General features: G+C 37.4%; 1 protein-coding gene and 1 long non-coding RNA gene across 11 annotated transcripts in view; one reads left to right on the forward strand and one right to left on the reverse strand.

Moving 5' to 3' along the window:
* Positions 1-14,703, forward strand: part of eIF4G1 (eukaryotic translation initiation factor 4G1) — a 21,834-nt gene continuing 7,131 nt past the window's right edge. For 2 of the 10 annotated variants that reach the window (XM_089472836.1, XM_089472842.1), the window contains exons 1-8: positions 1-152; positions 803-879; positions 936-1,131; positions 1,916-2,830; positions 4,181-4,834; positions 4,893-5,112; positions 5,875-5,992; positions 6,084-6,145. In XM_089472836.1, coding sequence (XP_089328962.1) covers positions 1,063-1,131; positions 1,916-2,830; positions 4,181-4,834; positions 4,893-5,112; positions 5,875-5,992; positions 6,084-6,145 — 2,038 coding nt within the window. In that variant the 5' untranslated portion in view covers positions 1-152; positions 803-879; positions 936-1,062. Of the gene's footprint in view, positions 252-402; positions 523-592; positions 617-802; positions 880-926; positions 1,132-1,915; positions 2,831-4,180; positions 4,835-4,892; positions 5,113-5,874; positions 5,993-6,083; positions 6,146-14,703 lie in introns of those variants that run through there. The other 8 variants (XM_089472843.1, XM_089472837.1, XM_089472840.1 and 5 more) reach the window with 8 other exon arrangements.
* On the reverse strand, positions 9,558-11,446 carry LOC149268317 (uncharacterized). Its single transcript, XR_016270812.1, has 2 exons — positions 9,840-11,446; positions 9,558-9,750 (listed from the first exon to the last, which is right to left on the reverse strand). It is a non-coding gene; the product is annotated as an uncharacterized LOC149268317 (long non-coding RNA).

Consider the following 14,703-nt stretch of genomic DNA (forward strand, 5'->3'; position numbering starts at 1 on the left):
AACAGACATCGATAACTAGTGGGATCAACCATGTCAATGTCTGATACAAAATATATCGATGTATATTGATAGATATTACCATTCCAAGGCAGCACATTGCATGTGGAATGAAATTGATAGAAAATTTGTTTTTGAAAATAAACATAAAAAAGGCGAGTAGATCTTAGTTTACTACTGTCCAAGTCAATATAAAGAGTGCGATAATTGTTTTTAATATTGTATATAAGTGGTTCAATATTCTAGTGCTTCAGGTAAAATACATTTTGAGAACGAAAACGGACGTAAAGTAAAATTACATGATGACATTTCTTACCACAATGCAATTAGTTGACGTTGCGCTCTCTAATTGCATATAAATAATTAACAATAATGCAAATACAATGTGTATCTTTTGAAAATTAGTGTTAAGGAAATCGTTTAACTTAAAGTTCAATATTAGAGCGCAAAACACAGAAAGTTCGAACAGTTTTTTTTAACTATTCCATTTTCTTTGTGTGTCGCCGTCGTTCGAGTTTTGTTCAGGTAATCTCTCTATCTCCCTCTCTTCTCCTCACTCTCACTTCGCGCTTCCCTGTCGGTCGCATGTGCGCCAACGTCGCAACGTCGGCAAATACATGTATGTAGTAAAAGCATGATTAAACAGTTAAAGAAAATGCAAAGCATTACTGCTAATTAATTTTTAATCAATTTTAATTTTTTATCAAACATAAATGTTAAATATTTAAAAATTATGTATTTAAAATATCAATTCAATATTTTGCTGTAGACTATAAAATAATGCATATGATTTTAAAATTTGCAGGCTGACTACTCTTTCCAAACTTATTAGAATTGCCTCGCCGAACTACTTTGTATATAATATCGACAACATATTTGCAGGTACGAGCCATCATAATCTGCATCAACATTTATAATAATAATATTAGTATTCACAGAAGAATAATCAAATGGTTGTGTGACAGATTGCTAAACGGGGTCTAAAGTCATCCCGGAGATCGCCAAGAAAACGGTATAATAAACCGATTGACGACTTCCGATAACAAACGGATTGGTCAATTCGTAATGCAACCATCTGCTCCAACACTATCAACACAAGCCGATATTGCTAAAGCCATGCAGCCCCAAAATATGGTAAGCTCCCATATTAATTGCCTCTACTGGCTTATTTATACTTATATTTTTACTTTTATTCTTATATGCATATATGTATATGTGTTGCTCTCACTCTAAAAGAATAACTTAGTTTAAATCTCTTTCGATAACATTTTCGCAACGAGAAATTGATTTGTTCATATTATCTAAATCTTATGTTTAGTAACTGATTTGCATACAATGATAACACTGACCAGCATACTTAAGGTAACAAGCATCAGACTACACATATCCGTAAAATTCTGAGGTGGTAATAATAGTTTATTATCATTAAAATAATTACCATTTGAAGATTCTACAATATTCGAAATATATAGTAAGCCCATCAAATCTGATTTGTAAATCATATTTCTCTCTACATCTGTAAAGATGTGGAACAAAAAATTGCTTTATGAAAGTGTTTTATATTTCAAAATAGTCATCGATTAGTTTTGATTTCTAATATAGTTAGTTTAGGAACTACTACTATCTAGGAGCCACCTGCAACAAAAATAAAATTGAAATTGCTTCAAACTATTGATTTAATAAATAAGCAGTTCATATAAATGCCGAACATATTATCATATATAAAAGGAAGCACACAATCTCCTACTTATGTATGACGTCAATATATGGATGTTTTTTATTATTGGCTTTTTTATTTAGTTGCTCGTTTCGTTGGGTTTTCTTTTTTTTTTTTTTTTTTTTTTTTTTTTATATATATATATCTTGTAAATATTTCCACTATCCAATGATGATTGGGCGCTGCTTAAATCTGTTGTAGATATTACCGACAAATAAAAAGACTAAAAAGTACGCAACGCAAATGTCTGCTACAAAGCAACAGCCACAGCAACAGCAACATAGTACGTCACAGCCACAGTTTCAGATAAACAAGGCTTACAATGTTGTTTCCATACTAAAAACAGCTGCAACAACGCCAACAAATGCCCAACAAGCGACGGCTCACATGGTACATCAGACACATCTGCAACAACAGCAGCAGCAGCAACAACATCAACAACAACATCAACAGCAGCAACATCAACAACAGCAACATCAACAACAGCAACAACAACAACAAAAACAGTCGCAGCAGCAGCAAAGCTACGCAAATGTCGTTAACAGGCCATTAACATCTGTTAACGCACAGCAGCAGCAATCGACAACAGTTATCTGTAGCGGCGGCAATATAATGGCTGTTAACAATTGCCAATTAAATCTGAATTCGGCAACGATTCAGCAGGACTTGAATACAGCCGCCATTTATAATCTAACAGGACATCGTGCTGCTGCTGCTGCTTGCGGTAGCAATAGTGGAATTATCGAAACAAAATGTCGTCTATTATCGGACATCTCCAATTCCAGTCCAGTCGGTCCAAATAACAGTCAACAACAGCAACAACAGCAACTGACAACTGTTGCTGGGGTCGGCAACAATAGTAATAATGGTTGCAGTAACAACAGTAGCATTATCAATGGCAGCAACCAAAGCATCATAACTCTGGCCAATTCTCATGGTCTAACACTCGGCTCATCGAATAATCCCTCTGCCTATATGCATGACAAAAGTCTGTTGGGGGCGGTTGGGGTTAGTGTCGGCGTCGGTATAAACGTCAGTTGTATCGATAATAGAAAATACGATTACAAGAACAATAATCTGTTATCGAACAGTAATTTTCAACAAACATCCCAAGAGGTAGGCAACTCTCTTTCTGCTGTATACCCAGAATCAGTTGAATATGCGAATTCCGGGTATTATAGTTCCATCAGTTATATGTTACAGTCCAAAGTAGGCATGGCAAATCAAATACCGTAGAAAGCACAGATCTTGTATTTTTATACTCATTCATGAAAGTGAAATATATATTGGTTTTGTGCAATGTCCGTCTAGCGGTCCGTCCGTCTGTCTATATGAACGCATTTTTTTCGGCGCTATTGAAGCTAGAGACTTCAAATTTGGTATATATACTCGGGTTGACCACCCATGACCAAAAAGATATGTCGGATATATCTACACCCACAAGGGGCGTGGAAAGAATATATACATAGGATATATATAATATTTATATCAAATCAGAAAATGGGAGTATTTTGCAGTCTTCCGCACCTATATATAGTAAGCATATATATATATATACAGTAGAATCCGGTTATACCGACTCCGCTTAAAGCGTCCAACCGGCTATGTTGACGAAAACTCGATATCTTAGTTGGTCCCCATACAAACTTATATGAAAGAGCCTCCGCTTTTAACGACAATCCGCTTATGCCGACGTTTTTTTTATATTTTTGAGTCAATCACCGGTTATTACGACGTGATAAAAAAAAAAATCGCGAAATAATGACAACAAATTTCAGCATAAAAAGACTCTGTTAGAAATGTATGCAAGTATGTATTGATCAGTGATCAGTACCCATGCTTGTGTGCGTAGCAACGCCACAAATGCTGCTAAGACAGAGAGAGGAAGGGAGACAAAGTACGACGCCGACGTCACAAAAATGTTTCTAAACCATGTTATTGAAATAAGTTTATAAAAAATGGTTGTTATGATTAAAAATTTAAATTGTTTTATAGTAAAAGCTATTACGAACATGGCAACCGTAAAAAATATGAAAAACAAAATTTTGTTTACTCTTTCTGGTTAAAGCGTCCTCCGGGTATAGCGACGTAAAATCGACGGTCCCTTGAGTGTCGCTATAACCGGATTCTACTGTATTTATATATATATATATATATATATATATATATATATATATATATATTTGAATCATATATAAGCTACCGACATAACAAACAGATTTGGGGATTCAATGTCTCTTCTAATTGTAATAGGTAGGTAATTGGTCTCTTCAATTGGTCCCATTGCCAGAGCAATTCATATTAGTATTAGTATTAGTATACATGTTATCTAGTTCGAATAGATTGTACAGGATGTTTATGGTTATTATATGGTCGCTAGTCATAGTCGTCCATTTGAAATATATGTGTGTGATCTGGAGGGCGCTTAGAAGACTAAGAACTAAAACTACTAATTGCATTTTACAGTATGTTTCGACTGGCAACAACAGTTCTGGAAACAGTCGTTCAAATCAACAAAGTGGAATTTATCGTGGACCACAGGCAGCATCAAATCCGCCACGTGGCAGCGGCACTGGCGGTGGAGCCCGCGCCCCCCATGTTCATATGCCACCGATGTACCCGAATATGGTATTGCAGAATTACCCACAATATGGCCAGCGACAACCAGCGTATCCGGCGCCACATTTACAATATACGCACACGCCCATACCCTATTATACCTATCCATATCTCTCCCCATTGCCACAGCAACAGCCGCCGCCGCATTCACGTAGTGGCGTTGCGGTTAACACGAACTTAGGCAATACAATGCAATCTGTGCAGCCCGGTGGACCCAATGGACCGCTGGCTGGTCCTGGTGGTGCGACACCATCTCAATTACAATTGCTAACAGGTGCTGTACAGCCAGGCGCTAATACAGTTATTGGTGTTGGTGGAACAGCGAGTGGTCAAGTGGGTGTGGGTGTCAACGTTAGTGTTCCGCCAATGGTTGGTGTTATGTCATCTAATGTGACTCCCCAACCTGTGCCAGTGCCGCAGCCTAGTAGGCGTCGACACCAGCATCGTTTACAGATTATCGATCCGACAACAAAAAAGAACATACTTGATGAGCTGGATAAGGTAAGAAATAATATCTATTGAGATAAATATAAATATCTAACAAATTTAATACTTATAGAGTAATGCGAGTACGGAGAGTGACTATCAGGAAGCAGGAGCGGCTGCTGCTGCTACTGCGATTGCATCTGCTGCTCCGTCTTTAACGACATCAGCTGTCGTCGCGCATCCAGATGCCTCAATGTGCATTACCCAGCCAGATGCTGGCGGCATCTGTTTACCCCCCAGCAGCGTGTTAATTCAAGGCCCAGAAGCGAGGCCCAATATTCAGTACAAATTAGGTAACAATCAAATTAGCTATTTGTATACCCTGTAGTCTGTTTATGTACATGGTATCTGTCGGAGCAAAACGACGAACACGTTCATCGTGGCTAAAAGGAATTTATTTAATTCATTACCCATACTTTATATTGCCTTTTTAGTCAAGCTTACCGTGATTGGTTTTGTGTTAAAATTTTCCCGATGTGCCAGAAATCATATTAATTAAAGAGCTAGAAAGCTGAAATTTGGAATACAGATCCGCAATCCCAAGATCACGAGCTATGGCGGATATATCTACGCCCATTGGGGGCGTGGCAAATCGGATAAAACTGTATCTCCAAGAGTTTTACAGCTAGAGCGCTGAAATTTTGCACATCAGCTAATGCTATGATTCTATAAAGTCTAAAGGCAAAAATTTATATCTACGCCCATTAGGGGCGTGGCAAATCGGACCTGAAGATATAGTGATTTTTTCAATTCTGCTATATTTTGGACAGTATTGATGCCACAGACCTCAAATTTTGTATATGTGCTCGGGCTGATCACCCAAGACCAAAAAGCTTTGCTTTTTTTTTCTAAGAACTGACTAAAAATGAGGTGTCTACGCCCAGTAGGGACGTGGCAAATAGGGAAAAACTGCATTTTCTACAGTATTATAGCGAAACTTAGCTACAAAATAGCCCGGTAACGCCCGACTGCAACGTTCTCACTTGTTTTATTTTTGTTATTTTCGAATTAAAATAAATGTTAAATAAATGACTTTGATGTTTATCTTTTTTTAGATCAAATTCCCGCTCAACGCCAGGATATAATTGTTGGACAGACTCCAGTGGTCTCAGCCATGTCTGATGCACCATCTGTAGAAATATTGCCGAGTTCCCAGAAAAATAAAAGTAAAAAGTAAGTTTAATAACTACCGATACAGTCGTTGCTACTGTGATATTTAGCTACAGTAAAATACTCTTATTTAAAAATATATATTTTTTTTTAGAATTCCAATAGTCCCCCCGAAAGATGCATCCGAGTCCTCGTCGTCGTCTGCCTTCTCTTCGTGTAAGTAGTCCGATAATAATTTATATACATACCATGGCGCCCTCACCTCCATTATTTATATGCAATATTGTAGAAATCATTTGTATACCATGAACCCATTGAAAATGGGAAATCGGGGTATAATGGTTTTGTGAAAAGTGTGTAACAGGCAGAAGGAATCATCGCAGACCCCATAAAGTATATATATTCTTGATCAGGGCGACAAGCTGAGTCGATATAGCCCTGTCCATCTGTCCGTCCGTCCGTCCCTCTGAGCACGCCGATCTCAGAAGATATAAGAGCTAGAGAACTGAAATTTTCCATGCATACTCGTGTATACCATAGGCAGTACAAGTTTATCTTATTTTTTCGATAACTCATCCGATAACTTTTTTATTGAGAAAAATCGAAAAATCTACTTTGTTTTTTTTTTCAGCCTAATTTGAACACTTTTAGACCTGGAGACTTGAAATTTGCGTTGTATATAAAGTTAATGGATACAAAGATTTAATTTGTAATTTACAAATTTGGAATACCACTTCGCCCCCAATTTGTAAAAAACATATTTCAAGTACTAGAGACTTGTGCTTTTGAATGTACGCACATTTTAATCATATAATCAATTATTAATTATTAATTATTCAATTAATAATTTATCAAAATATTGCCCACACTGCAGCGCAGCCCAAGCGTTGTCGCTGCTTACTGCGCAGTTAGTAGAGCGCGTGATTATACGTGCGTGTGGATGCATAAAAGAAGTGCAGAGTGAGTAGCTTAGAGGGTTCAGGGTATCTTCCAGTCAAGCAGTCTCGACTGGAGCCTTCTCACTTGTTCAAATTTTTTTTCTACTCATTCACGAAATAATGTGAGTTTCCCTACTTGTGGTCTGTGAATGAGTAACAATTAGACGTCTGCATGAATGGCAAAAAAAGCACATTCAACTGTACAAAGTCATCATTGAATTGAGTGAAAACTTGTACAAAACGAAATGAAAATGAGTGAGCGACTGAATTCGTGTTTCTCCCGGCAGCACAAAAATATAGCCGAAAAGAAACGAAGTGAGTGAGTGAGCAGCAGAAGCTATTAAATGTTGTATATTGAATACATTCGAATATTGTCAGCTGTTTTCTGCTGTGTGTATCTGTTAAAAGAAAGAGGAAAAAATACAGAAATATGTGTGCAATGTATTTTTTTTTTTTTTTGTGGAATTTTTAACTTATATATTTATTTCAAATAATTAATTAATAATATTAGAATTTAAAAATAAAAAAATAAAAATATTAAATCTGCGAATATCAACACAGAAAACATATATAGACGGTCACAACTACACATTTTGTTAGTAAAACAAAAACACCAGCTTTAAACAAAACAAAAGACAAAAACAACACGCTGGTATTTGCCGAAAAATACATACATTTTTTCCTGCAGCTTCCGCTTCCATTTCGCACGTCTGCTCATAATTTCTCAAAGACAAAATGAATACACAAAATATTCTTCGAACTACTTGAGTAGTTCGAGTGTTTTCAAAGTTTTCATTTCACTTTGCTCTTCTTTCGTTATACTCAGTCATTCGGCATGAGACACAATATGTTCGTCTTGCGAAACAGTAGTATACACATTCGTCTCATTCTGTCCTTTTCACTCAATCATATTCTACTCAATTTGAATGTACTCAATGTGGCTTTGTTATGAATGTAATCATGCAGACGTCTAAGAGCAAGACAGAAGTGCAATGGAAGCCGTATTTAGAGTTATGACAATTTAGGACATTTTTGTTCCAGTTATCAAATTTAAATTTCAGTTGTTTAAATCTAGTCGGTGTGTACCTATTAAGAGAACTTTCAGTCACGAATTTACTGGGTTTTTAGATATACCCAGTTATGTCTTTATGGTACCCTAAGACATGCTCGCGTCATTATTAATAGAGAAGCTGAATAGTACTCAACATCGGGGGTATCCAACCTCAAATAATAAGAGAAGATGCATTGCCTTTGCCAACAGCGCCATTTCGCTGCTCTAGAAACGAGATACAAATCCGAAACTAATCCATTGCCATGTAAAAAGCTTGAACTTATCTAGAAAGCACAGGTCGAGACTGCTCGAGTACGAAATCCCCTGAAACAACATCCAGCATCTGATATTTCGCTTCTTTTCTGCTTACATCAGAAACAATACATGCATATACAAACGCAGTTAGACAGTCATACGCACGCACGTATAAATTTACATGGGCTGCATCCTGGGCTTACTACGGGAACTTCCTTATTAAATAACTATTTTTGTAGATGGACTATCTTAAAGAAACTTGCAGATAGTGATTATAGCATTCGATTGCGTGCATTTGCCAAAGCATAAGTCTCTAGTATTTGAAATATGCCTTCTAGAAATTTATGAATAAGGGGGTGAATTAGGAAAAGGGGGTGGAATTTAACAAAAACCGAAATTCTATGAAATAAACAAAAATAAATGTTTAAACACGTAAGAAAGCTCTAGTCGAGGCTTCTCGACCACGAGATGCCCTGAACCCTTCGAGCAACTGATATTTTAATAATTATTCGCACATGCACACACACACCCCTATACACAGGCATACGCACGCACGCATGAGCACGCATAGGCTGCAGTGTGGAGTTCTTCCTGGAACTTAATTGTTTAATAACTTTTGCTGTGGATGAACTATCTCCATAAAGATCGTGATTATAACATTAAAATGGCAGAAGGCAGGCCTCATAAAGTATATATAATCTTGGTCAGGGCGACGAGCTGAGTCGATTTAGCTCTGTCCGTCTGTCCGTATGTTTGAACGCGTTGATCTCAGAAGTAAACAGTAGAGTCACCAAATTGTTAATGTGTATTTATATGTACTTTATTGAATTTATATTCTTAAATTCTGAGACATACAGACGGACGGACGGACAGATAGATAGACATTGATTACTAACAGAGCAAACATGATTAGGTTATGCCAGTACTCGCCATTGTTCATTTTCCTTTTTCAATGAGTACAGTGTGTATACACCCAGCATTTTTGAGTTAACAGAGCATAAGTTAGTCTTAAAAGACTCGCGCGACGATTGAAAATAGTCATATTTGCGCTCATTTTCTGATCATAAAAAACTGTTAAGTCGGGAGAAAATAGTACCCTAGCTGCGACTCTTTTTGATAAGTCGCTTATGACTCTTTTTTTTAATCATAAAAGAGTCTTCCACGAGTCATCTTTTAATCAAAAAAGAGTCTTAATTTAATCATTTCTGAATCATATTTGAATGAAATTTTCAATAATTTGAAACGAAAATTATTTTTTTTATTAATATAATTTTCATAAAATATATATACATATATATATATATATATATATATATATATATATATATTATCTTAAAAAATAACTACTAAAGAAAGTAAATAGTTACAAAACAAAACATAGAAATTCAAAACAAAAAACATAAATAATTGATTTAATGTAGATAATAAAAAAAATAATTACAATATTATTTACATGTATGTTTTATATTACTCTAATCGCCTACGCTTCGCCAACCTGTCATTGGCATGGACAAAATGCTTTTGTAGCTCCGTATTCAAATCTTTGTCCGTGCATTTATATTTTTCATTAGTAATATCTAAAAGGGAAAATATTAATTAATAAAAAGAATAGTTTATAAGCCTCTCTTTTGGCCACGCGACGCAATTGTTCGACTGACACAATCACCTTTTTATTTGATATAATGTTTATGTATGTTTGCACTTTGCACTTGCACTTCACTTGCACTTTCACAATCGAATGACAAAATTTTCACATTTCGGCATGTGCTTAAGAAAAAGTACCGTTTAACTTAGATATAAGCTTAGATAAGAATCGCTTTTGGATCAGCCAAGCAAGCAGAATATGATTGCATAGTAATAAAGCAAAACCAAGCAATGATCATATTTAATCACCTGCATGCTCATTTGGCGATTGCTTTGCATTTTGTTTTTGTATTTCAAAGCAATCATACTTTGAGCATATGGAAGGGTCATTTATGAGTCTTCTTTCGATCGCCCAGGAGATTAGTCGTTTTTTAATTGTCAAGAGGACTCAAGAAAGACTCATCAAGACGATTTCTGTTAAAACAGTCTTCCAAATGCTTGCTGGGTGGGTATTATAGTCAATCGCTAAAGTAATGTTATCGATCATGTTATTACTACAAATGCTTTTATACGGTCGAGAGACCAATGTCCATGTGCGATTATTTCAGTACCAAATCAAACTGTAGATTATTCTCTTCACTCTCTCAGTCTCGCTCTCTCTCTCTATCTGAAGATTGTGAGCAATCGCATCATTAAGTGGTTGGTTCATTGAATATGTTAAACTTCATCGGAGCGCACCCGCACGTCAACACGTGCTTTGGCCAGAATGGCTGAGTGTGTGGACATGTGTCTGTCTGCCTCTCTGAGTATGGACACTAACCAGAGAACACATAGACTAGACAACTAGTGGAAAGCTTTTTGCACGCTTTTTTTGAGGCTTTAGCACCCCAGACAGCTTTGGACTCGCTCGGCTCCTTACTTTTAGGTTCGAGCTACGAAAAAATACGAACGCACAATCATTTCGCTTCATGCGCTCGACCGAGATGGTCAACTTTTGAACAAAAGATCCCTCTATGCTCAATGTTTCCCTTGCTCTCTCTCTCTCTCTCGATGCTCTCTGCTCTCTCGAATGTGTATATGTATGTATACATGTGAGGCTCACATTGTGAGCACAAGCAGCAGCTCACGAAAATTGAAATTTCTTCGCAGCATAACCCATGCCTTCCCTTATGTGTGAAGAGTATACCGAACTTTTCAAACCGTTTGCCATGTGTTTTCGTTATTATTTGTGGGAAGGGTATAAAAGGGTTGGTGCGCATAATGAAAATGTTTTCGCGACGAGCATGCACACACACACTGTCCCTTGCTACATGTACTATGTACTGCATGTGAGCACAAGTAGCGCTCACAAGAATTGAAATTTCTTCGCAACAAGAACCCATGTCTTCCCTTCTGAGTGAAGAGTATACCGAACTTTTCAAACCGTTTGCCATGCGTTTGCGTTATTATTTGTGGGAAGAGTATGAAAGCGTTGGTGCGCATAATGAAAATGTTTTCGCGACGAGCATGCACACATACACTGTCCCTTGCTACATGTACTATGAGCATTTGTATGCCTGTGTGCAAAGCCCTTGCTGGCTATAGCAATTTGAAATCCTAGCATTTGCATTTGGTCGATCTTGTGAAGTGCTCACACTTACATAAATATGTTTGATTGTGTGTACGCAGGGGCCGCGATGCTCACAAATGATGGGGTAATCATTGTAGAAGCAATTCAGTGCCTTTATATGTATGTGCGTGTGTGTATGTTTATAAGTGTATGCATGCGACATGAGCATTGCCGTGTGCCCACGACAACTTAGAATTATGTGAACGATTTTGGGTTTTAATTGAAGAGGCGCGCTTACATTTAAGTAGATGATTAACTAAAGTAACAAGTGCACTTCCTATTACTTTTATAGGTATTTTTTAATTGCATGATTTTTATGACATCTAACATTTGCACCCTTTAAAATGGGTCCATTTAGTCAGTATATGTATGTATGTACATACATATGCTTCTTATTAAAAAGGTAAATTTCACCTGTATATGTGCAGGTACAAGAGATCGAAAATCGCATTCCAATTTGGCCACTGGGATTGATCAGGTACTACATTTTTAGCAAATATCATTCTGATAGGCAAACCCACGACCATTGAAACAAAAAAAAAATCATCTACTTAAATGTAAGCGCGCCTCTTCAATTAAAACCCAAAATCGTTCACATAATTCTAAGTTGTCGTGGGCACACGGCAATGCTCATGTCGCATGCATACACTTATAAACATACACACACGCACATACATATAAAGGCACTGAATTGCTTCTACAATGATTACCCCATCATTTGTGAGCATCGCGGCCCCTGCGTACACACAATCAAACATATTTATGTAAGTGTGAGCACTTCACAAGATCGACCAAATGCAAATGCTAGGATTTCAAATTGCTATAGCCAGCAAGGGCTTTGCACACAGGCATACAAATGCTCATAGTACATGTAGCAAGGGACAGTGTATGTGTGCATGCTCGTCGCGAAAACATTTTCATTATGCGCACCAACGCTTTCATACTCTTCCCACAAATAATAACGCAAACGCATGGCAAACGGTTTGAAAAGTTCGGTATACTCTTCACTCAGAAGGGAAGACATGGGTTCTTGTTGCGAAGAAATTTCAATTCTTGTGAGCGCTACTTGTGCTCACATGCAGTACATAGTACATGTAGCAAGGGACAGTGTGTGTGTGCATGCTCGTCGCGAAAACATTTTCATTATGCGCACCAACCCTTTTATACCCTTCCCACAAATAATAACGAAAACACATGGCAAACGGTTTGAAAAGTTCGGTATACTCTTCACACATAAGGGAAGGCATGGGTTATTGCTGCGAAGAAATTTCAATTTTCGTGAGCTGCTGCTTGTGCTCACAATGTGAGCCTCACATGTATACATACATATACACATTCGAGAGAGCAGAGAGCATCGAGAGAGAGAGAGAGAGCAAGGGAAACATTGAGCATAGAGGGATCTTTTGTTCAAAAGTTGACCATCTCGGTCGAGCGCATGAAGCGAAATGATTGTGCGTTCGTATTTTTTCGTAGCTCGAACCTAAAAGTAAGGAGCCGAGCGAGTCCAAAGCTGTCTGGGGTGCTAAAGCCTCAAAAAAAGCGTGCAAAAAGCTTTCCACTAGTTGTCTAGTCTATGTGTTCTCTGGTTAGTGGTATGGATGAGCATGTCTTATGAATGCGTGAGTCCATACGCACTCACACATCTATGGCCTGTGCTTGTGTGTGCGTGGGTCCGCTAGAGTGAGAAGTGGTGCATGAGCTTTTACTTTTGCTTTTTCTACTATACATGTTTATGAGGTTGTTTTTGCTGCTGCTGCTGCCGGTGATGGCACTGGTGGGGCTAGTAGTCGTTGTCGCATGATCTGACTCTGCTTCCCTTGACGCATGCAGAGTATTTCAGTTGCGGCCTTCGCTGCTTGTTGTTTAAACCGCAGCCGGTCCGCTAGCTGTTCGATGCGATCGTTTGGTTTGTGTTTGTGTTGGTGCGACTCGATATTATTTGTGTGTCTATCTATAGCGCTAGGCAACATCGCGACAATTGCTTGGACGGCAAACACACACAAACACTTGCACATGCACGCAATTGTCTCAAGAGAAAAGAACATATGCTCATGAGTATTTCGTACTTAAAAGAAAGGAGCAATAAATGAGTGCAAAGCTCTCTCCTACAACTTAACAGTTAATTATCACATTTTTTGCTGTATCAGCAGGAAATGGAAACACATTTACTGTTCACTTCTCGCTTTATTTCATAAACATAATCTTATCGTAAAACTACTTACCAAAACGGATGCCAACTATCTCAGCTGTGATACAAAGTAATGGGATAATAAATATTATAGCAGAAAAGAAGTTATTGGTACGTTTAATATGTTTAAAGGTCTGTGTACAAGTGTGTGTATGCATGTATATATATATATGTGATAGCAACTATACACGCATAGATGTGTATATACAGTGGCGAGCACGTATGGATACATGTTGGCCAAGCCGACTTTAAAATGTCTGTAAACACATAACAAATTCATGAATTTGTCTGAAATTTTGGAATTAAATTCATTTGATATATTTACGTAAGTTGGTAAAATCATGCAGGAGGCATGCGGAATTTCGCTCAACTTTGCCTGGATTCGAGACTAACACCCATTCATCCCAGTCGGTGGTATATCTTATATTGAGAGCCTTTTATTAACCAATGCCCATAAATTTTTAATGCGGTTCAGGTGTGGGTGTTTGAGCTTATGCTTTTGCAGATTCTCGATCGCCTTAAATTCTACAAAGACCATAGAAATCGAACCGAATACCGAACCGAATAGATTGAAAGAGGGTTATTTGGTCGGATGATACTAAAATAAATCGCTACCAGTCTGACAGAAAGGAGTATAATTAGCACCGGCAACAGGGAAAGCTGAATATGCATAATGCCAGACCTGAACCCCATTAAAATGTAAGATACACCACCGACTGGGATGAAGGGGTTCTAGTGTCGGATCCAGGCGGAGTTGAGCGAAATTTCGCATGCATTGGAAAAGTGGTGGAAAGTATGCCTAAGCGCATTGCTAGTGTGATTAAAGCTAAAGATCTTTGGACAAAATATTAAAAATAGTAAATATTTTTAAAAAGTTTAAAACGAGCAAAACTGGATACATAGCTCTTTTTATGTATCCATCTGAAAAACTTGAATTTAGAATCAAAAAGTTAAACAAATGATTTTACCATCTTATTTAAATATATCAAATGAATGTTATTCCAAAATTTCAGACAGAGTTTTTTTTATGTTTTTACAGGCATTTTAAAGTCGATTTCGCCAATATGTATCTATGGGTGCTCGCGTATCAGTTATATCTGTGATATAAATTTTGATTACAATAGTTAATAAATTCACCTGTCTTCATAG

The sequence above is a fragment of the Drosophila arizonae genome, chromosome 6 (assembly GCF_054131065.1).
Source record: "Drosophila arizonae isolate 15081-1271.41 chromosome 6, UAZ_ARI_1.0, whole genome shotgun sequence".
NCBI lineage: Eukaryota > Metazoa > Arthropoda > Insecta > Diptera > Drosophilidae > Drosophila > Drosophila arizonae.